General features: G+C 59.2%; 1 protein-coding gene across 1 annotated transcript in view; it reads right to left on the bottom strand.

The window, feature by feature from the left end:
• Positions 1 to 9,824: 9,824 nt before the first annotated feature.
• The window catches only part of CACNA1C (calcium voltage-gated channel subunit alpha1 C), a 457,740-nt gene continuing 445,978 nt past the window's right edge, over positions 9,825 to 21,586 (bottom strand). The window contains exons 40-46 of the mRNA XM_079938602.1: positions 21,351 to 21,485; positions 19,180 to 19,538; positions 16,619 to 16,747; positions 14,732 to 14,838; positions 14,157 to 14,260; positions 12,440 to 12,769; positions 9,825 to 11,655 (exon numbers count right to left, since the gene is read on the bottom strand). Coding sequence (XP_079794728.1) covers positions 11,353 to 11,655; positions 12,440 to 12,769; positions 14,157 to 14,260; positions 14,732 to 14,838; positions 16,619 to 16,747; positions 19,180 to 19,538; positions 21,351 to 21,485 — 1,467 coding nt within the window. The 3' untranslated portion in view covers positions 9,825 to 11,352. The remainder of the gene's footprint in view (positions 11,656 to 12,439; positions 12,770 to 14,156; positions 14,261 to 14,731; positions 14,839 to 16,618; positions 16,748 to 19,179; positions 19,539 to 21,350; positions 21,486 to 21,586) is intronic.

Below are 21,586 nucleotides of genomic sequence, written 5' to 3'. Positions count from 1 at the left end.
TGTCTATTTAAATTCAACACAACAGCCCCAACTAAATTGAGCAAAAGCTGAATTTCCCAATTGCTAAACATTTCATGGGACAGATTGAAAGATGGAGAGAGATCACCTGAGGGGAGGGGTCCGTCAGATTCTACAGGTGATTAGCTTTCACTTCCGGGAGGCAAATGAACAGCTGTACGGGGCTTCTTGCCTAAATCGCTTATCTTCGGAGCACAGGGGTTTTCCAGAATCCTGGCCATCAGCACATGTGGTGAGGGGTGGCAGCACCATTCTTGGGGGTATGTTTTAGCAAGGATGGAAATTGCTACTTCCCTGTTTCCATTTCTAAGAAGACTTAGAACGAGAGAGAGCCACTGGAAAAAAAAAGGCATTTAGCCCCAGGGATCGTTAAGCTGAAGCCTGTGGATAGACTGTAGGAAGTTGGTAAACTCTTGGAAATGATTTGCCAAATGTTTATTGGTGAATGTGCTTTTCCCTGGATAAAGAGTTCATAATCTTCATCAGATTCTTTTTTTTTTTTTTTGGCGGTACGCGGGCCTCTCACTGCTGTGGCCTCTCCCGTTGTGGAGCACAGGCTCCGGACGCGCAGGCTCAGCGGCCGTGGCTCACGGGCCCAGCTGCTCCGCGGCATGTGGGATCTTCCCAGACCGGGGCACGAACCCGTGTCCCCTGCATCGGCAGGAGGACTCTCAACCACTGCGCCACCAGGGAAGCCCTAATCCCTCCCTTTTGAGCTCAGTCAGGAACCGTGAGTTGCTTTTAACCCACCAGATGTCACGCCTATGAGATAGAAGACTCCCCCTTACTGGCTTTGAAGGGAGGGACCTTGGGGGGAGGAGCACGGCAAGGAAGTGCAGGCGTCCTCTTCGAGGTGAGAGGGGCCCCCAGCTGATGGCCAGCAGCAAAATGGGGACCTCAGTCCTGAAACCGAGAGAGGCCCTACGGTCCCCCATCTCTTGTAGGCAAGGTTCTAGCCTCCATGACCTTCCCCGGGTTCCAAAGGGCGGATTCGAACAGTTGCTCATCAAGGAAGGAGCAGCCTGAGGCGAGACTAACGGGACCAGAGCAGCTCGTCAGGATTAGAAGACCGACCGCCTGAGACCCTGCGCACCCCCTCATCTGCCAGCAGCCCAGCCGGGAACCATTGTTATAAAACCCTCATCAAGTCCTCTGGGGCTGGGACACAGTTTTCGAGGCAGGAGCCCACCGTGTCCCCCTTTGCCCGGCAAAGCAATAAAGCTGCTCTTTTCTGCTTCACCCAAAACTCTGTCTCTGAGATTCGATGTGGCACTCGCGCGGAGAAGCTGAGCTTTCGGCATTAGTCCTACAACCGCAAAGGAATCGAATCCTGCTCACGACTTAAATGAACTTGGAAGGGGCTTCTTCCCGTCAAGCCCCCAGATGGGAGCACAGCCCAGTGTGCCGTGGATGGCAGAGGACTCGGCCTGGGCTCCTGACCCACAGAAACTGTGGGATAATACAAGTGTGTTGTTGTAAGCTGTTAAGTTTGTGGAAATCTGTTGCCCAGCATAGAAAACGAGCACACTGACAGCAGGGCCCAACCCGGTACAGGAGCCAGCGGAAGCCGGGTGGTCTCAGCTTCAGTGCGTCTGCGCAGGCGTGCTTCTCTGCCGTCCCAGGAGGCAATTCTCCTTTGCTCTCCCCAGCAGCTGGCCCAGCCCCAGCCTAAGCGGCTTGTGCCAGGGACCGAGGCCACTGCTGCTTCTGCCCCTTCTCCCTGGATAAGGGAGCCCCTGCAGAGGCCAGCTCAGCGTCCTGAATGACCCACTGGCCCTGCGCTGGGCCCAGCACCTTCCGTCGCACATACCCTCACAGATACGTGACCTTGCTGGGCTCACACCCCACCCGACCCCCGCCCCCAGGCACAAAGCCTCCAGATGCACCTTGACTCCCACCCCAGGCGGGCATCTTTGTACAGACTGTGTGCAGGGCCTGTGCAGCCCCCCTTAGAACCTCAGTGGGCTGTGGGGAGACGCTAGCCTGTGGGTGAGGCCTCACCCAGTGCATTCTCGGTGTTGTTAGAAGAAGGGTTACTCCTGGGACGGGTGGGGCATCGTAGGGCAGAACCAGAGCCAAGCTGCTCTCTGCCCAGCGCCCAGAACAGTGTCAGGTACATACTAGGGACTCAAGAAGTACGTTTTTGGACCATGGGGGTATAAGCACGTGGTCTCAGAGAATCTGGGCCTGTTTCTGGGCCTTGTAGGCAGTGGTGACACGGCTCTCAGTCAGGTTCACAGCATTGGAGTCAAGGTCTGGCGTGTATCACAAGCAGGCCCCTCACCCCCACTGTCCTGGGCTCATCTGGTTGCAGGCGATGGCGCCCAGCGGTCAGGTCTGTGCCTCTTGTTTCAGAGAAAAGATGGAGGCTGCTCAGGGCCTCAGCTTAACCACAGGAAGGACCGGATGCCGAGTGGTCAGTGCATAACCACCTCTGAGTACTTACTCATCCAGGTGACGACTATTCCAGGCAGAGGGACGCGCAAGGGCCCCGCGGGTGTTACTGGTATGTTCAGTCAGGGGCAGAAGTCACTCCAGTCATTTGAACAGGGAGAGGCTAACACAAAGACTGGTTAATGAGTCAGAGGTGGTTAACTACCTACAGGGGTTGAGAGAGGACTCTAGGTTTATGGAAGTACCGGAGGGCAGCTTCTGCCGCGAGGGCCGAGGGAGCCTGGACGTGGAGGACGGTGCGGCTGCACAAGGGCGAGCCATCTGCGGGGGACGGAGAGGCCGGCCAGAGCGGGCAGGGAGCCGGCTCACGGGGCCCCCAAGGTGGCCGCTGCTGGCCCCACACCCCCAGCACTGGCTGCTGCACTAAGAAGCAGCCCATTGGGAGGAATTCCCGTCTTTCCCCATGGCCTCCTGGGCCCTTCCAGGACATCTGTCCTGCCTCCTGACAAACCCAACCTCAAGGCATCCAGCAAAGGAGAAATGCCACAGGGTCCAGCCCAGGGTCATAAAGCAGGGGGCAAAGTGTGGCCCTGGGGCTGACAGCTGGCTCGGTCCCCCCCGGGCCACTCAGCGTCTGCGTGAGCTCCTAGCCCATGGGACTTCCAAAGGACAGAGGGCACCTCTGCTCAGGGAAGGGGCCTGCACACCATCCCAGAAGCGGGGACCGTCCCAGCAGCACCCTGGCCGGCACTGGCTGCGTTCAGTGCTTCCAAATGGAGCCGCAGCTCCAAGGGAATTTTTTCACCTGATGACTGCGTTAGAAAGGAAATTATGTACAAGGAGCTGCAGCCCATGAAAAGCGTAGGTGCCTTTTGTTATTAGCTGGACAGGTGTCTGATGATGTTCACGGTAGGGCTCCGTCAAGGCTGGGCTGAGCCCCTCACTCGGCTCACGGGCAGCTGAGGGTCTTCCAGACCCATTTCCTGCAGCCTGACCGTTGGGCCGATGGGTCCAGATGGGCCTCTGAGAGCAGGGGCTTGAGAGCCTGCTGAGCCCACCTACCTGGCAAACCGCGTGCGGACAGGGAGCAAGACGGGGATACATAGAAAGAAGGCGGGAAAAAGCAAGCACAGGAGAGAGTGTCAGGTGTGTCCACTGACTTTCCACCACACGGCCATCCTGCCCCCTTGTAATGGGCCCAATGCATATCGACTTCTCTGGGCAGTCAGACCAACAATCACACCCCCTCGTGGGGAGAAAGGAGGAAGCGGGCAGAAGCAGACCTGAGGATGGGGAGGGGTTGGCCGGGCTACACGCTGACCCAGAGAGCAGAGTAGCAGGGAGGCCGCCCATGCGTGAGGGCTGCTCGCGTGGTGACCACTCCCAGGGCGAAGCCTGGCTCCTTCCGTCCCGCTTGAGGAAGCATTCAAAATGCAAGCAGAGCAGGTTCATCACAGGGCAAGTCTCCAGTCTGTTCCGGATGATCGAAAGCAACATTCTCAAACTTTGGCACTGCAGTCATTGCTGCTACCTAGTGATACCTCACAGCTGACTGTGACCCGAGGTCCCAGCTCCTGCTCTGGAAGCTGGACAAGCAGCCTCCACGCGTGCTCCTCTCCTTCGAGCCTGGACTCCAGAGCCCAGGGTCCAGGGTTGGGGCCGAGGGTGCTCCAGCAGAGGAGGAGGGAGGGCGGCAATGACTTGTAATTGCCGGAATGGACTCAATCGTCCACAGGGACGATCTCGTAACTGCATCCAACTAAGACGTTATTTCTGGGACAAGTTATTTTTACCCAGGGAATTATTCTGAAAGGTTTGTCTGAGTCTGTTTAATAATCAAAAAAAGAAAAAAGAAAACAACTTGCCTATCTATAGCCTTCAAAGTATTATTATTATTATTTTTTAATATTTTGGCCATGCCATGAGGCTTGCGGGGTCTTAGTTCCCTGACCTCGGACTGAACCTGTGCCTCGGCAGTGAAAGCGCGGGGTTCTAACCACTGGGCCGCCAGGAAAGTCCCCAAAGTACTTTCACATACATGCTCTCATCCCCCGACTTCTCTCCCCTTCCTTCCCCCCTCCCTCTCCTTCATTCAAAACCAATTTTGTGCCTTTCCCGATTTTGGGGTGGGGGCAGCTCTTGTCTTCTGCAGATCAACCATTTAATTTCTCCTATTGTCCCTTGTCAACCTTTGACCATTCTTCCGTTAACCTTTTCACTGGAAGGTCAACCTTTGACCATTTTTCTGTTAACCTTTTCACTGGAAGGAAGACCTGGGTGATGAGACGAGTTGCTGAAATGAGGTCAGAGACCATCCCCCGGGTCTGATTCCCCGGGGTCAGGTTCCCCGCGTTCCCCCGGCCGTCCTCCCCTTTGGAGGACGAGAGCGTCGTCTGAGAGTTAAAGGCGTTTCTGTGAGTCTAGGAAACGGGACGAGAAGGCGAGAGGGGTGACCCGACCGAACCAACGTAGACATTGTTAAGAAATTTATTTGCAATTCTTGTTTTTTGTTTTTTTTTGGTTTGTTTTTTAAATAACATCATTCCTTAGATAAAAATGCAATCTTACAGGAATATACATAGCGTCTCACACAGAGATGGCCCTGAAGCTCTTCTCGATTCCCTGGTCTTTCTCAAGGTGAGAAGGGACCCAGGCGAGGCCGCTGACTTGGGGTGATTTGATGATTACAAACTGTACAACAGTATTTACAACATGAGGCTGTGAAGCCGCAGGGCCCGGAGGGAGGTGTACGGGACGCAGGGGGTGGGGAAGGGATGGGTGCAGGGGCGATGGCGGTGGGGGCCCCGACCTCTGAGAACGAGCATGGTTCGGTGGGTCGGAGGATGAAGGGGGTCCGAGCCGGGACGAGAGGCGAGGCGGGTGGAGGGGCTGCGTCCGTACCTCCCGCACGGAGGACCTTGTCTTGGTAGCTCAGGGGCGTCAAAATAAAACAGGGAAATTGTGACAGCGATAGACACTCCGGAGCTTCACCAACCAACGGGGGGCCCGTCACCCTGATTCTTAGTGGACGTGTGTTTTCCACGGTGGTTCTTGCTGCTACATCACAGACTAGTCCAGACCTGCTTGTGCCTTGGACATCCCAGCCTCCAGAGCCAGACCTTATTCCCTCAAGGCTCTGGGAGAACAGTGGAGGGGGGCAGGCAGGGAGGTCGAGGCCCGACTCCGAGGGTGGGTGGGATGCCCTTGACCTGCAGGCAGTACGGGGCCTCGGCGTCGGGGTCCCCAGGGCCGCCTTCTGAAGGAGACCTTGGTGCTGGGCTGTTTCTTTAAAAACCGTCTACCCTTGAGTCCCAAGTTCTGTTCTCCCCTTTCAAGCCTCAGCATGGTGTCTCCACGGTGGGACATCTAGGGGGAGGGGGGCTTGGAACCCAGTGACCCGTCTAGGGACAGGGCCTCCCCTGCCCCCTGCTCTGGACTTTGGGGCCCCGCAGGCCACGCCCTCAGGAGCCAGCGCAGCGGGTGGCGACCGAGGCCGGGCCCCCTTCTCCCTCGTGCCGACCCACAAACCCAGGGGCACCAAGGGTGGCGGAGCGGGAGCCTCCGGGCCGCACCGTGACTAGGAGGCACGGTGCCCCCCTCCGTGTCTCCTACGGACATGGCCCTCCCCTGAAACAGGCAGCCTCTGACCCCAGAGCGGCTCAGATGTGAGCTCGGCGAAACGTGTTCTCACTCACGAGTCCTCCCAGGTGGTGGATTGTTGTAAATGTCTGATTCACGTGGACTGAGTGTCACACTACCCTTCCAGGAGCCGCATCCAAGTCACACTACTTATTCTGAAACCTGGTGCCTGGAGGCCCCACAACAGGGGAGGCACCTGCAGCACGGCAGCCCCACCCCGCAGGAGGCTGTGGGCGCGGCTGACGTGACAGCCAAACCCTTGTTCCGCCCTCTGGTCCCCATCGGGCGTCCCTGACTAGGGGAGAGAGGGGATGTCCACGGAGGGTCCCACCTCCGACTGCTCTCCGGGCTCAGCGATTTGCCCAGCTCAGCCTAACGGTACATTCCACATATTCCACTGCATCGCCAGTTCCCCTTCAGAGAGCCCACAGGGAGGCTGTTCTAAGACCCCAGGGAGCCTCAGGGCCTTCGCCACCCGCCTGCTGTGGACCAAGCCTCCTAAAATCATGGCAAGAAAAAACCTTGACTTTAAGAGTGGTGGTATTTTCTCCATGAAGAGAAATGATATTTAGTTCATAGAATTCAGTCCGGACGGCACATTTCCACCCGGGGGAGCACCGCTGCTTCTCTCTCCAGTCAGCACGCAGCCTTCTGAGAGGAGGACAGAGCCAGGCGTCTTGGTCCCAGCCCGGGGGCCAGCGCCTGCCCCGTCAGGGCGCGTGCGTGTGCGCGTGTGCATGAGCACGTGTCGGCGTGCGCGCGTGTGGGGTGCGGGTCTCTCCCCAGCGATGCGGAACCCTGGCAGAAACGCATTTACCTGATGGTTTGCTGCCTGGCCTCACAAAGCAGGGTCTCGTTGGAAACAAAAATAAATAAATAAATAAAGTTAAGACCAGAAATGGCTTCACAAAGAAACTATGTTAGAATCTGCTCACAGGCCCGCTCTCACTGAACCGGGGGAAGAGGGAAAACGGGGGGCTGGGGAAAGGGAGGGAGGCCCACCCCGATGCGGGCGCAGCTGCCAGGAGAGCTGGGCGCTGGCTTCCCGTGGTGACCTCGGGGTATCCCCCCAGCCCGCCTGTCGTCCCACTGGAGCCCGTGGCCCACACGCGGGAGGAGTGTCCGCAGAGAGGGGGACAGGGTGGCAGACACCCCTACCGGCCAGAGACAACGGCTTGGCTGGGAAAACAGCACCAGAGCACTTTTATTTTTCTCTTCTTCTACGGTCGATCTTGAGGCCTCTGCCTCTCCGCTGTCCCGGCCACGGCGGGCAGTCACACCGGACACTTCCTTCCACAAAATGGGAGCAGACACAGGGGGTCAAAACATGCCCCCTTTTGCCCCAGTTTCCCTTCGGTTCAGTGCTGGCACTTTCCACAGACCAGAGCCTGGTCTTGAAGAAAACAGACCTGGCCTGGGCTCTGGTTCGACTGACCAGAGGCTTAGAGGGTCGACACCAGGTCGCCTGGCCCTTGGCCTCTTGGACAGCGACACGCCGTCCTTCCAGGTCTCGCTGGGGGCGGAGCTGCCACCCCCGTGCCTAGCAATGCCTGTGACGATGGTCTGACGAGGCTGCAGGCCTCAACCACGCGGCCTCCTCCCTGTGCTGCTCTAAGTTCCGCTCTGTTGCTTGGCCTATGGGGTGGGGGACACATACTCTCAGCTGGCCCCTGGAAAGCAGCCCTCACCCCCTCGATGACCTCCAAGCTCCTCCCTTTCAGGGGCTCTTCTTCCTCAGAAAGACATTACATTGGCCTTGGAGGGTGCCTCAGCTAACTGACGGGGAGACGGTGTGGCGGGAGGACGGCCGGCAGGAAGTGACGGGCAGCTCAGGACGAGGCCCCGCAGCTCGGAAGCCGCGGCGTGGAGGAGGATAAAGACGGGTAAGGCAGAGCCTTGGGTCCCAGTCAGACTGAGAAGATGAGGGAAGAGACTGGATGAAGAGCTTCTGAAGCAAAGCAGAGAAAAATTCACGGATCAAGCCAAAATCTGGGGGAAAATGCCTGCATCTTAGCCCAAGACCCAATAGAACCTTCTAGGAGGGGGGTGGAAAGGAAACAGCTGGGGATCAAGTCAAGCACGTGAGTAACTGTAAGATTAAGATGGAAACAAGAGGCTGGCCCCTCAGGGGACAAACACAGACCAGCTCCACCAAACCCTGAGCCTAAACTCCTCAAGTCCTTCAGGTCCTTGGCCATCATGGCTTTTCTCCTGCCGCTCAAGGGCTTCAGAAGACACAACAGCTCTGCTTTCCAGGGTCGTGGGAAGATTCTGTTCTGGGTGCAGAGGCGGAGACCACGCCACAGATGAGGCTTGGGAGGATGGGTGCCACGTGTCCGTCCCACCCTCGCTGGTCCTGAGCTCTGGCCCGGGAAGACCCCCCGCCCCTGCATGGGTCTTCCCGACAGAGACAGAGCTGACGGCAAAGGAGAAGCACGCCTGCGGTGCGCGCGGTGATGGGGGGGATGTGCTTGGCGGAGCCCTGGGAGTAGCTGTCATAAGCCCAGCACAAGCCGGTCGCTGAGATTCGGTGACACAGACGAAAAGCCCAGAAGGAAAACAGAAGACAGCACAAGAAGGCCGAGTGTGTGCCGGCGTGTGTGAGGTCAGCTAAGAGTCCACGGCTCTATCCAGGGGCCAAACGCACAGCAAGAGCTGGGGATCAACCCCAAAGGGCTCCGCTCTCCATCAGAACTAAGACCCTAGCAGCCGCGGCAGACATTCAGGGAAACGGGACAAGGGACCTGAATGTAACTCCTACAAGACCTCAATGGCACCGAGAAGGAGCCCAGAGACTGGAAGGGCTGGGCTTGGAGGAATAGGGAGCAGCCCTTGTATGTGTTCACCTGGGGGTGTGCGCATCCGTCCACCACAGGAAGGCTCATCTTCACGGAGCAGCGGGCGCTGCCCGGCTTTGACTTCTAAGTTGCTCATGTAAGTCAGCGCCAAGAAGGGCTGAGCGAGCCCGGGGCTGGAAGAGACTCAACGGGGAAGGTCTGGATGGACAGCTGGGTCCTGCTTCCCCCAAATCAGTCACTGTTGGAACCTGTTTGAAGGATGTAGCACCCGGGTGATGTCCAGGTGGGTGCAGGGGCAGAGAGACGCCCCCACAATGCCTCCGGCCCTGCCCTCACCACGAGTTCCCCACGCACCGCCCGCCCCCGGTCCTTGTCCCTCTGTGGCTGCCGTACTGCGAGGGGTGGGCTGGAGGACATCCTGTTCCAGAATGAGTGCAAGATGGAGAAGCGAGCAGGACGGACTTGGCTTTGGACGGACGGGATGCACCTGCTGCCTGGCCCCTGCTGTCGGCTGAAGACCCCGTCCCCTCCCCCCTCCCGGTCAGTGGGCACTTCCCTAAGGAACGCTCGTGCCAGGGCGGGGGGTGGTGAAGGGTAAGGTCAGCCACCTTTCCCAGGGGGGACCCGGTGACGAAAGAGGCGGCTTAGGGTGCCTCGCGGCCCCTCACAGTGCAGGGCTCTCCCCGGAGAAATTCCAACTCTGAAAACCAGGGCAGAGCAGACAGAGGGACGCGGGAAAAAGACGGGTCCTGATCTCTCAAAGCAAGACACAGATGCACCTATTACCCCGTCTGGGGAAAACTGAGGGAAATGGAAGAGAACACAAGATATGCAAAACAGTGTGCCCAAGCTTGCATCGGGACCCACACGGGTAGTGCCGGCACTTGTCACACAAATGACAAGAAAAGCTGTCCCCCTTTTCCCCAGCCACACGTAGAAAAGCACTTAAGAGCTCAAAGGTGAAGCTTGTCACACTCCAAATACAAAATGATTTACTTACATGCAGCAAATATACAAGAAGTGAATCCAAAAACAAACTTAATTCATTATATTCGCCTGGCACAACTGCAATTCAGTTTTAAAAAAATATTTGTAAAATACTGAGACTGACCTGAATTCAAGTATAACGGTCTCTTCAGCAGAAACACCCTCAATGCAGTGAAACGTTCGACGGAACAAATCGAAGCCAAGCGCCTCCTGTGTTTCCCCCGTAAATTTCTGTGTGGTTTTTCAAACAGGTTTTAATGCCAACACAACTCACAACTGTGTTTTTAAAATGAATATTATTGCATTGTTTTTGCATATCTTGTGGGACAGAAAATGCAGTTACTGATTCCCGTTTCAGAAGCAGAGACAGTGGTTTGCTTTTGCTTTCAAACGGCCCCAGATTGACAGCTCCCCACCCTTACGCCCCAAGGGGAACTGCGGGCGGACTGGCGGCCCGGGCGTGGCGTGGCTGCAGACTCAGCCCGCGCCCGCACACACACACCCCACCGTACACACGGCACACACACTCGCAGAGACCCGTGCTGCTTCCTCTCTCGGGCACGTGCTACTGCACACATTTGTGCAAGACCCTACCAAGTGCATTGCTGACCACCTTTCAGTTATGAAACCAAACCGAAGAAATCTTGTCACTACCTAAGGAAATGATAACGAACTATCGGGCGTACACCACGGCCGGTAAAACTCTCCCACGGCGGCTCTGTTGAGTCCTCCGTAGAAAAGGAAACCACGACCGTTAAATAATACAACAAAACTGAACCCGATTTACATTTGCAAAAGTGAAAACGGTAAGGTGGGTGGCTGCAAAACTTTGTAAACACTCTTCTCCCTCCCTCCCCCTGGGAAAACAAAAGTATAAAAAAACAAAACCCCCCAAATGAAAACTGCAACATGCTGTGAAGAAAAATGTCAAATCCCCAAACAAAAGAGCGCTGGACAGACGCTCAGCACCACCGGTCCTGTCCCGGCGGGCGTGCGCGCTCCCCCGGCGCCGCCGACGGTGCGGCGTGGCTGTGACCGTGGCCGGGTGGGAAGGGGGTCCAGACGCGGGTGGCGCAGGGGGCGTGGCCAGCCTGGAGCTGCAGCGCCCTCCCCTCCCCAGGGCCTGGCCGGGGCCTCCTTCCTGCCGTGAAGGCACAGGGCCCTGGCTCTATGGGGACAGTGAGGCGCGTACAGAATATGTGCAAACGAGTTCTTGACAAGCAGAGTTGAAAGACACCCGTTTGGCGTAGGGTCCTTTGGGTGAGGGCTGAGGGAGCCGAGGCGGCCGCGGGGGGTGGGGGGCCCTCCCTGGTGCCCGCGCCCTCCCCCCACCGCTCCCCGCCGGACACGGACCGCGGCTGCTTCTCTCCTGGCCGCCGACTCGGTCTTGTCCCTACGAAATGAATGAAGACGCTGTTCCGGTTAACTCCAGGTCACGAGAACAGTGAGGCACTTCTGAAACGGACCCATTAGGAACATGGAGACAAATAAAAACCCGGCATCTCCGGCCCGGCTGCTACAGGCTGCTGGCGAAGGCCCTGCTGTCCCGGGGCTCCTCTCCGCCCTGGCGGGGCTCGGGGCTGGGCGCCCAGGCCGCGTCCTCCGCGCCCCCCTCTCGGTCTGGCCCCGGGTCCCTGCAGTGTGCACACGGGAGCAGGGTACCGTTGGGGCTCTGCCGGGCGCCCCCGCTGAGGATGTTGTCGGCCGCGCTCTCCATCTCCTCGATGGTCATGTCGCAGGCGTCGGCCAGCTCCTGGGTGGTGGCCTTGAGGAACCTGGGATCCTGAGCAAACTGCCCCAGTCCTTCTGAGATCAAGACCTGGGGGAGAGGGGGCCGGGACGGCGTTACTCCTGAGCCCGGCTCTTCCCTTCGGGGCCGGCGCAGGGGCTTCCGACTGGTCACTTCGGGAGGAGAGTGTGTGTACACGCGTGCGTGTACTCGTGTGTGTGCGCATCATGTGAGTACACGTGTGTGTGCTTGCGCACCGGGCAGGAGTGGGACGGAGCTCCCCTGCGGGCATTAGGGGCGTGCGGGCCAGAGGAGAGACGGCGGGGCAGGGGCACTGTCCTCAAACCCAGGCAACCTGGGCGCACGGAGGCCACAGGGGCCCTGGTCCTTCCCTCCCACCCACCCGGCGCCCCAGGACGCCCACGTGACTCCTTCCAGGAGTCTTCACTCTCCTCTGATGACACTTGGCCCAGTGCCACTGGCTGCGTTTCTGGGGGTGAGGATCCCGGGGACGATGCGTGTGTGTGTGTGTGTGTGTGTGTGTGCACGCGTGTATGTGCAGGACACACCCAGCCCCTGCCCGCTCTGTCCCGAAGCGTCTGCCCCCTTCCTGGAGGCCTCGGGGAGCAGCAGGTGAGCCTGGAATACACCCCAGCCCCCGCCCGCGGCTCCCACCCCACGTGCCCTCACAGCCCCCCGCATGGCTCCCCTGCTCCCCGGCCAGTGTGACCTCCCTTCCTCGGCCGGGCTGGGCGCTCACGTGGACTTGAGACCTGACTGAGGGTCTTTCCGGCCAGGACACTTGACACCCCACAGGGCCCCTCCATTCTGCCCGTGGGGCCCCTGCCCGGCCCGCGTAGCTCGGCCTACTCACCGCCTCCACCAGGCTGCTGGCGCTGCCGTGGAAGGGCCGGCCCTGGGGCCCTGCTGGGCTGGGCACAGTGAGGGACACGGGCCGGGCCCTCCGGATGCCGCCGCTGGCCCCGCAGGGCGTGGGCTCCCCGGCCCAGGGGCCGCAGTGGACGGATGGGAAGCTGCTGGTGAGCTTGTCGCTGGACTCGGCTCCCTCCAGCCGCAGGGTGGGCACAGGCCGCAGGGGCCAGGCCGGGCCAGGCGTGGCAGGGGGCGTTGCATGCGGCGGGGGGAGGGCGCCAGGGGGATGGCTTCTCTGCAGGAGGGGGCTCAGGCCCGCCACCGCCAGCGCCTGTGGACATGACACGAGAGTGCGGGTCAGGGGGCCTCAGCCGTGTCCCACTGCCCGATGCTCGCACCCTCTCGGTCAGGCACCCGGACCTGGAGCCGGTCTCAACCGCCCTAAATAGACTCTGTGACCGTCAGTCTGCAGGGACCTTTCTCCTCTAAGCTCAGAAAGCCACGGGCCAGTGGGATCCAGGTCACCTGCTCTCTAGCCCTGGCCCCGTCCCCCGTGAGCCACGGATCCTCTCCACCTGCTCTGACGTGATGGGTCCGAGGAAGCAACACTGCCCGGTGGGGAGGCTCAGCCCGAGGGGCAGAGGGGGGGGACGTGGCCGCAAGGGTCAGAGGGCAGCTCAGAAGCATAGGGGGAGGCTGTAAATCGAGGGAGGTTTTCCTTCACGATAAGCAGAGACGGGTGAAATCAGCTTCTAGAAATCCCTCAGAGAAGCACACGCGGTGTCCCCAGGCTGCTGGCCTCCCTGCCCACTGCTCTCAAGGGCCCCCAGTCTGGGGTCCCGGGTCCCTGGGCAACTGAGGGAAGCGTAAGGCTCTGCTCGACGTTCCAGAAAGCCCTGTGGAGACCACGCGCGTGCGTGCGCTGGCACACAGGCCGAGCAAAATCGTGGACTTCCTTGAGCAGAAATACCATCGCCCTGGCAGAGCCATGCTGGCTGCCTTAGGCCGACTGTAAGCTGTGATTGGCACTGAATGCCTCTGGGGATAAAAAAGTCATTTAAAGCAGAGGCCCGTGGTGAGGGAGTGTGTAATCACAGAGGGAAGAAGGTGGGAGGATCTAGTTCAGCCCCCAATTGTTTAGCTGTTGGAAATCTCCATCAGTTCTAGGGTCCTAAGGGCAGCTCGGTGCTGGGGACTTGGATCTCGCCATCTTTTGGCATCACCCAGGCCAAGAGCCGGTTCAACTGCTGAATCTGCCCGGACCCGCCTTCCTGACATCATCCCTGTCCCTGACCACCTGCTGGAACACTCTCTGGTCATCTCCATATTCCAGTGGGTGGATTTTTGTGTAGCTAAATGTCCAGGTGTCTTATGGCTCCAGGTGTGACCGCACCTGCCTGTCGTGTAGCCATGTCTGGGGAGGGAACATCTGGCCACTGGGAGGAGAATGCTCAGGCCGACCCGGAGCAGCTGGTCCTTCCAGCCTCCAGAGGGGCTCCTGCTGTCCAGGAGGACCTCCCGGGTCTCCCGCCCGGGAGAGCACGGTCCTCGTGTGGGAAGAGCCCCCTCCCCGGGGGCTGTTAGGGCCAGGGGTGGGGACACAGCCGTGGTCTGGACAGGAAGGCTGATGGGCGTCTGGGGGGTTTGGTGCACGACCATCACGGGGTTGTCTAGCCTGCTAGGTGGTGGCCTGTGGCCTGTCCCAAAGTGGGGGCTACCTGATGGTGAACGAGATGCAGAGGCAGAACTGTCTTCTGAGAGATGTCTCCCCCTGGATTCTTCTGTCGCTTCAGACACTCAAGGTGGAAGGAGGCCCTTCGACCTGTGGAGCAAGTGATGGGTCAGCACAGAAGATGACACGGGGGACTTCCCTGGTGGCGCAGTGGATAAGACTCTGTGGTCCCAATACAAGGGGCCCGGGTTCGATCCCTGGTCAGGGAACTAGATCCCACATGCATGCCACAACTAAGGAGCCTGCATGCTGCAATTAAGGAGCCGGTGAGCCACAATTAAGACCCGGCACAACCAAATAAATAAATATTTAAAAAAAAAAAAAAAAGAGAGAGAAGAAGATGACACGGCCCCGACGGCTCACACCAAGGGAGGGGCAAGGATGCCCCCTCCCCCCGCCCTGGGCCCCTCACTGAGGTGCTGCATCAGCACACGTCCAGCCCGGGTCCAGCCCAACCGTGGGCCACTTGAGCCCCATGAGATGACGTTCCTCAGTCACCCCTGTGTGCCTGGCCACCGTCACGGGGCGGGGGGCACCGTCAGAGAGAGGGTCTGAGGTTACCTAGGGAGGCAGAGCGCAGGAAGCCCCTCTTCGGAGAGAGATGGATGTCTCTCCTGTCCTCCTCGGGGGGCGCCAGCTGCCGATTCTCATCGTCCTGGTAGGAGAGCCTGGAGCAGAGGACACTGGGCACTGTAACCTCCGGGCAGCCTGCTTTTTCCCTAGTGAGGGGACCCCCACTCTGTGCTCTCTAAAGGCCGCGCTCTCTGCTGTCACAGACGTTCCCGCGGCTCCTTCCGCCTGTGCCCCGTGTGTCCTCCTGCCCTTGTGATTCGAGGCAGGGGGACCACCGCTGCTGAGAAAGCTGGAAACAAATTCTGGGCCTGCAGCTCCTCTCTGCAATGCGTGCTCACAGGCGGATGCTGTCTACCACGGCCACTCCCAGCGCGAGACCACGCTTGTGCCCCTCACTCTCCGGGCCCGCCCACCCTTGGTCAGCAAGAGCGCGAGCGTGCGGTCATCGGTGAGGGGCAGCTGCGGGCCCTTGGGGGTGTCCAGTGAGTCAACAGCTCCTGGGCCTTCTAACGGGGACTCAGTGAGAAACGGCTCCTCCTGGCCCAGGGCACACGACAGACGTGCCCAAGGGCCGGACTCGGGTCCACGATTACCTTCCCTGAATCCGCTGCACCCGAGAGCCTCTGTTCTACCTTGGCCTGGGCTGTTTCACTGAAAACAGACATTGTAGTCCCTAAGTTGATTTGCAACCCCTAGTGGAGCCGTCTGCACCCCAGACGCCCGCTTGTGTTCTAAGCCCTTCGTGTCACAGACGAGGCCACCGCCTGTGCCTGGTGTGACTCCACGTGCTTTGAGGACAGAGCCTGTGCTCCTGGTGTGTTGTCTGCAAGCGTTTGCAGACATGCAGGGAGGGTTCTGGACGAAAGCCACCGTGCTTGCCTGTCACGTTCAGCTTGGTCACCCTCCCTGTTACATTTTCTTCGTATCCAGACCGTAACCACTCTTGAAGCCCCAGCTTCTGTGTGACCTCGTGCCTGGTGCCTCTCTCCGACCTTGACCTTCTCTGAGCGTCTGTACTCTCGCTGTTTGCACCACTCTGTGAGCAGCTACTGAGGAAATCTTTATTTTCCTCCTCTGAGATCCTCTTAGCTCCTGAACCAGCCTGTGGCCTCCCTTGGGTGCCGAGGCCGGTTCGTCCACCATCTAGCAGAGGGCCTGCAAGTACCAAGCACACACCAAGAGCCTAGACGGTGGGAACAGATGCTCTTCTTGCCTTCTCAGGTATGTGGCCGTGTGTTAATCTGCATCCTCTGAACAGCGGAAGCTGAAGGGCCTGGTCCTTCCTTGTGATAAAGTGTTCCTCTCAGGAAATCTTCTAACACAGGGTCAACTTTGTGAATGCAACTCACAGTCACAAATACATTTTATGGGACTTGGCGACAAATGCTTCACAAAGTAGTACTACCTTTGAGACTTCGAATATGCTATTTCCTATTGTCCTTTTCTAGCCTATTCTATGCTATTCTGTGCTATGATTTCTTTTAATAGTGTTGATTGTAACCGACTAAGCAAATGTCACAGCTTCCTAATGGGTCTGGAGCTGCAGTTTAAAAACCCTTCTCTTAAAAAATTCCCGCTGCGATGGAAATCTCAGCTACGGCTGACAACAGCGCCCTCTGCTGGCAGCTTTATTATAGGCAGTTTCACGAATATTTAATTGTCAATATGTACACGTGTCAAGAAAGCCTAGGAAACAACGTTTAGCAGTTTTCCTGAAAACATCGTGTCATGAGGAAGCGCCAAGCCAACGAGGGGACCGTGTGTATGAGGGTGGGGGGCTTCCTCTGCTTTGCTGCTGCCAGAGGAGGATTCCAGGGACCCGCCCGTCACCCCCTCCCCTCCCCTTCTCGGGCAGCCGGATAGGGCAAAGCTCACATCTCCGTGCAGATCAGGCTGGGCTCGCTGCCGTACTCGGCGTCCTCATCCATCCTCAGGCCACAGGTCTCATCCCGAGGGGCCTCGTCCTGACACACCATGGCTATCAGGCTGTCCCGGGAGGGGCACCTAAAGTGTCCGGGGTAGAGACGAAAGTCAGCAACCGCCACCCCTCCCCTCCCCCAGGCAGGGGACGCATCACACACACTCACACAGACACAGACACACAGACACACACACACAGACACACACACACACAGATACACACACATACACACAGACACACATACACACACATACACATACACACACACACAGAGACACACACAGAGACACACACAGACACACACACAGACACACACACACAGACACACACACACAGACACACACACAGACACACACACAGACACACAGACACACACACACACAAATACACACACACAGACACACACACACATCCACACACACACAGACACACACACAGACACACACAGACACACAGACACACACAGACACACAGACACACACACACAGAGACACACACACATACACACATACACAGACACAGACACACAGACACACACACATACACACATACACACACAGACACACACACAAATACACACACACATACACACACAGACACACACACACATACACACACAGACACACACACAGACACACACAGACACACATACACATACACACAGACACACACACACACATACACACACACACTCACACACACACAGACACACACACACGCGCGCGGCCACCGATGGAGCCGAGAAGTGTTACCATAAGGGTTCCATGGGGGGGAGGGGCCTCCAGGTTAGCATCCTAGGGGATCTGATTCTGACCCGGTTCAGTTACTCTCTGGGGTAAGTCATGTAGCCCACCCATGACTAGTGTCCCCACCAGTAACACCGTCTGCCTGCCCGGCTCAGGGCCGGCCGCACTATTCGGGAGGGGCGGGGGACCAGCGAGGGGCTGGCCCCCTCCCTGTACTGCAGACAGCCGGGCCTGTGGGCACTTGCTGGGCAGAGCTGGGGACTCCCCGGTGTCGTACGTGACACGCTTTTGATTTGGCGTTGACTCCTTAGAGCAAAGCACAGAGGAGAGGCCTCACAAAGGGGTTCGTTCCTCTGAGCAGTGGGGAGTGAGCCTGAGCCCCCGAGCCTGAGCCCCCGAGCCTGAGTGCCCCTGAGCTGCAGACCTTCTACACCAGAACGTGCCTCAGACTGAGCTGCTCGCTCTCCAGGCCCTGGTCTGCTGCTCACTTGGTCACGTGGCCTTTCGCTCTGGCCTCTGGCCTCCCTTCCTGTCTGTGTCCTGCTCGGTGTCTCCCTCCACCTTTCTTCCTGTAGGTCCTGGGTGCTGGCGCCCACTGTATGCTCAGGCTCCCAGGGCCTCTGGGAGATATTCCAGCTTATCCTCTCAGATCTGAGTGTGGGGTCAGTGGCCAGCTTTGACCCTGTGCCTGTGAGCCACTCGGGGAGGGTCTGGGCGGATCTCTGGAGGAGGCCCTGACCGATGGTGCCCTGCCCCCGGTGACTGACACAGGAGACGCTGCGTGCTCTTGCTGGCGTGGGAGGGGTGCGACGTGGGCTGGGGACGCCCCCCGTGGGCCGCCGTGTGCAGGACCTGAGTCCAGAGCTGGTGCCACCGCACTCAGCCGTGAGCTGCGATGGGCGGGACACGGCCCGGGCTGGACCCTCGGCTAACGCGGGCGTGGCGAAGGGACGTGAACACCGGGAGGCCGGGAGCTGGCCTCTGGGATGAACGCAGCTCAGGACACTTGTCCAGGGATTTAGAAAAGATCACTTCTGGATCTGAGCTGGAGGGGAGGAAAGGAGGTCTGCCCCAGAAACGGGGCTGCTGGGGGCTGCTGTCCCGCTCGGAGGGGCAGCTCAGCTAAGGGTGAAGTGTTCAGATCCTCCCGGGCCTGGGAGCCTGGAGCTGCTGATATAAGTGAGGCACTTGCTGAGGCCCAGGGCATGGAAGTAGGCGCTGACCGCCCCAGCACGTCATGGCAGTGGGTCCTGGGGCACCAGGGAGCAGCGGGTGGGAGAAAAGAAAGGGACAGTAGCCGGGAGACGTCAGGACTGCCAGGAATGATCCCACGTGGGGTCAGAGCAGGCAAGCACCCAGCGAAGGGCCTCCTGCCTCCAGAATGCCTCCTCCCGGGGACGAGAAGGGCACTAAGAAGACAGGGTGGGCCTGCCCCATCCCCTGGGGGCCCAAGGCCAGGTTTGGGCAGAGACTTGAGAAAGGCCCAGGGGACGGAGACGGTGGTGTCTCCAGGATGCAAACATCTCGGGCATCGGGGCCAGGGCCTCTCTGCTTCGGGGGAGAAAGCAGAGAAGGCCCCGTCCAGAGGCGCGCACCTCGGGACACCTGCCGGCCAGGTGTCACGGGGCCTCCCGAGCACGGCTGCAGGACCCGGGAGGCTGCGTTGGCCGCCCTCTGGCCGGGGTCTGGGCAGCCGCCTCCACCCCAGCTGGAGGGCTGAGGGGTCAAATGCTCCTCCCCAAGCCCCTCCCGTGCAACCCCTTGCTCACCTCTGGGAGCTGAGCCTCCACGACGCCCCCTGCACCTGGACAGCAGGAGACAAGGGGGGCCCACGGCCCTCCACGGTGCTGATGCTGACAGCACCGGGCTGGCCGGCAGGGCAGGGGCAGCGGCCCAGGGCGGTGTTGTTGGCGTTGTTGATGTTGGCGTTGGAACCCATGGACGAGTAGCTGCTGGGGGTGAAGGTGGAATCCACCAGTTTCTCGTGGGAGGGCGACTCCGCGTCCCCCTGGCTGGTGCCCGCCTTGCTGATGTGCAGAGGGCGCTGGGTGGTGAAGGTCTGGGGGAAGGTGCTCCGGCTGTCGCTGGGGTAGTAGCCCACGTGGTTGCCGAACAGGCCACCGGCCCTCTGCAGGTGAGACGGAGGGGTATGTGGGGGGTGGCCCGCCCACGGCCGCCTCTCCTTCTCCACCAGGAGCTCCGCCCCGCCGGGCAACACGCGGCCGAGTCTCAGGCGGAGACCTTTCGCTGCAGCAGGGGGGGCATGTGGGGGCCGAGGGTGAAAACAGGGCCCGAAGGCTCTAATGGGGTTTAAATAAAGAATCCAACTGGCTCCCTGAGCTAGGAGCTACGCTGGCCAAACGGTTCTGAGAATAAGAAGGGCTTAGTTACCACACCAATTACACTCTGGCCTCCTTTCCCCTGGGAGAGTCTTAGATTTCAAATCAGGAACCAGTGTTTTCCCCCGACGTCCCCCCTTGTCCCGGGCAAGTGGGCAAGTAGCTACCTGCAAGGCTGGGGGTGTCTCTTGGGGTCACACTGACATGCTAGTGTGTCCCCGAGGCCATTCATTGACGGACATTTCACAGTGACAAGGAGGAGGGTGGTGAGGACAAGACAGCCTCAGGGTGATGGGCTCCTCTCACCCCCATGCTTCCACCGCCTGGGAGCCTGCTGGGGCCGGGAGGCGGGGTGAGAGGCCCTAGCGCAGTTCTGGGTGGTGGTGTCTCACTTGCTATAGGATTTTTAGCCAAATACCTTGGGGATTCATGAAGAGAGCTGGGTGCAAGGGCCCCAGAATTCCAGTGGGCACTAGTTTTCACTGTTAAAACTGATGGCAGGGGCTCACCTGGTGGCGCAGTAGTTAGGAATCTGCCTGCCAGTGCAGGGGACATGGGTTCAAGCCCTGGTCCGGGAAGATCCCACATGTCGTGGAGCAACTAAGCCCATGCGCCCCAACTACTGAGCCTGCGCTCTAGAGCCCATGAGACACAACTACTGAGACTACGTGCCACAACTACTGAAGCCTGTGCGCCTAGAGCCCGTGCTCCGCAACGAGAGAAGCCACAGCAATGAAAAGCCCGTGCACTGCAATGAAGAGCAGCTCCCACTCGCTGCAACTAGAGAAAGCCCGTGTGCAGCAATGAAGACCCAACGCAGCCAAAATAAATAAATTTATAAAATAGATAAAAAAATAAATTAAATAAATTAAAAAAAAAAATATAAAACTGACGGCAGCCTCGGTACCCAGGAGGGGAGAGAGGAGGCCGGAGGGGGCTTTGGGGCCTGGAGACCTCATGGTGTAAGTCAAGATTGCCACTGGCTTCCAGACCTCTGCTGCCTGATACCGCACATCTTCTGGTGTTTTCAAGAGAGGATAGAAGTCTAGATTTTTATTTGAATGTGCCAGATTTTCAAATGTTGGCGAACAAAATAGGTCTGTGGATTCGACGTGGCACAAAGGCCAGCACTTTTGCAACGTGTAACGTAGAAACGTCTCCTAAAAAACATTTCCTTAGCAAAACAGCTCCCTCGCACCTTCTCCGAGGGCCAGTGATGCTCTGTGAGCTGCCGGCTCTGGGGAGCCCCGGCTTGGGAAGGACTACTAGGCTTGGATGAGGTGAAGGGCTGGGGGAGGGCTGGGGGAAGGGCTGGGGGAGGGCTGGGGGAGGGCTGGGGGGAGGGCTTGGGGGAAGGCTGGGGGAGGGCTGGGGGAGGGCTGGGGGAGGGCTTGGGGGAGGGCTTGGGGGAAGGCTGGGGGAGGGTTGGGGGAGGGCTGGGGGAGGGCTTGGGGGAGGGCTTGGGGGAGGGCTGGGGGCGGGGAGCTGGGATCCTGCCGAAGACTCAGGGCTCCCTCCCTGGATTCAGGACGCCAGCCCACCCTTCTGCTCCAAACCCAGCTTTACGGAGGCGGAAGACTGCGGCCGGGGCACCCCCCTACCCTGAAGATGTCATCTTCCGAGGCCGCGGACACAGCCTCCTTCATGGCCTTGTCCAGCTCCTCCTCGGCGGTCAGGTCCCCGGAGATGGCCCGGCGGATCTCGGGCCCGAGGTCATGCAGGGTGCGCAGACCAGCCTGGAGCCCAGGGGGATGATGCGTGAGGGCTCTGGTGCCCCACCTGCCACCCACCCGCCCCTGTGCCTCTCCCCGCAGCAGGCCAGCCTGCGGAGGTCCAC

The sequence above is a fragment of the Stenella coeruleoalba genome, assembly GCF_951394435.1.
Source record: "Stenella coeruleoalba genome assembly, chromosome: 11".
NCBI classification, from domain to species: Eukaryota; Metazoa; Chordata; class Mammalia; order Artiodactyla; family Delphinidae; genus Stenella; species Stenella coeruleoalba.
This window is presented reverse-complemented; position numbering and strand designations above follow the sequence as displayed.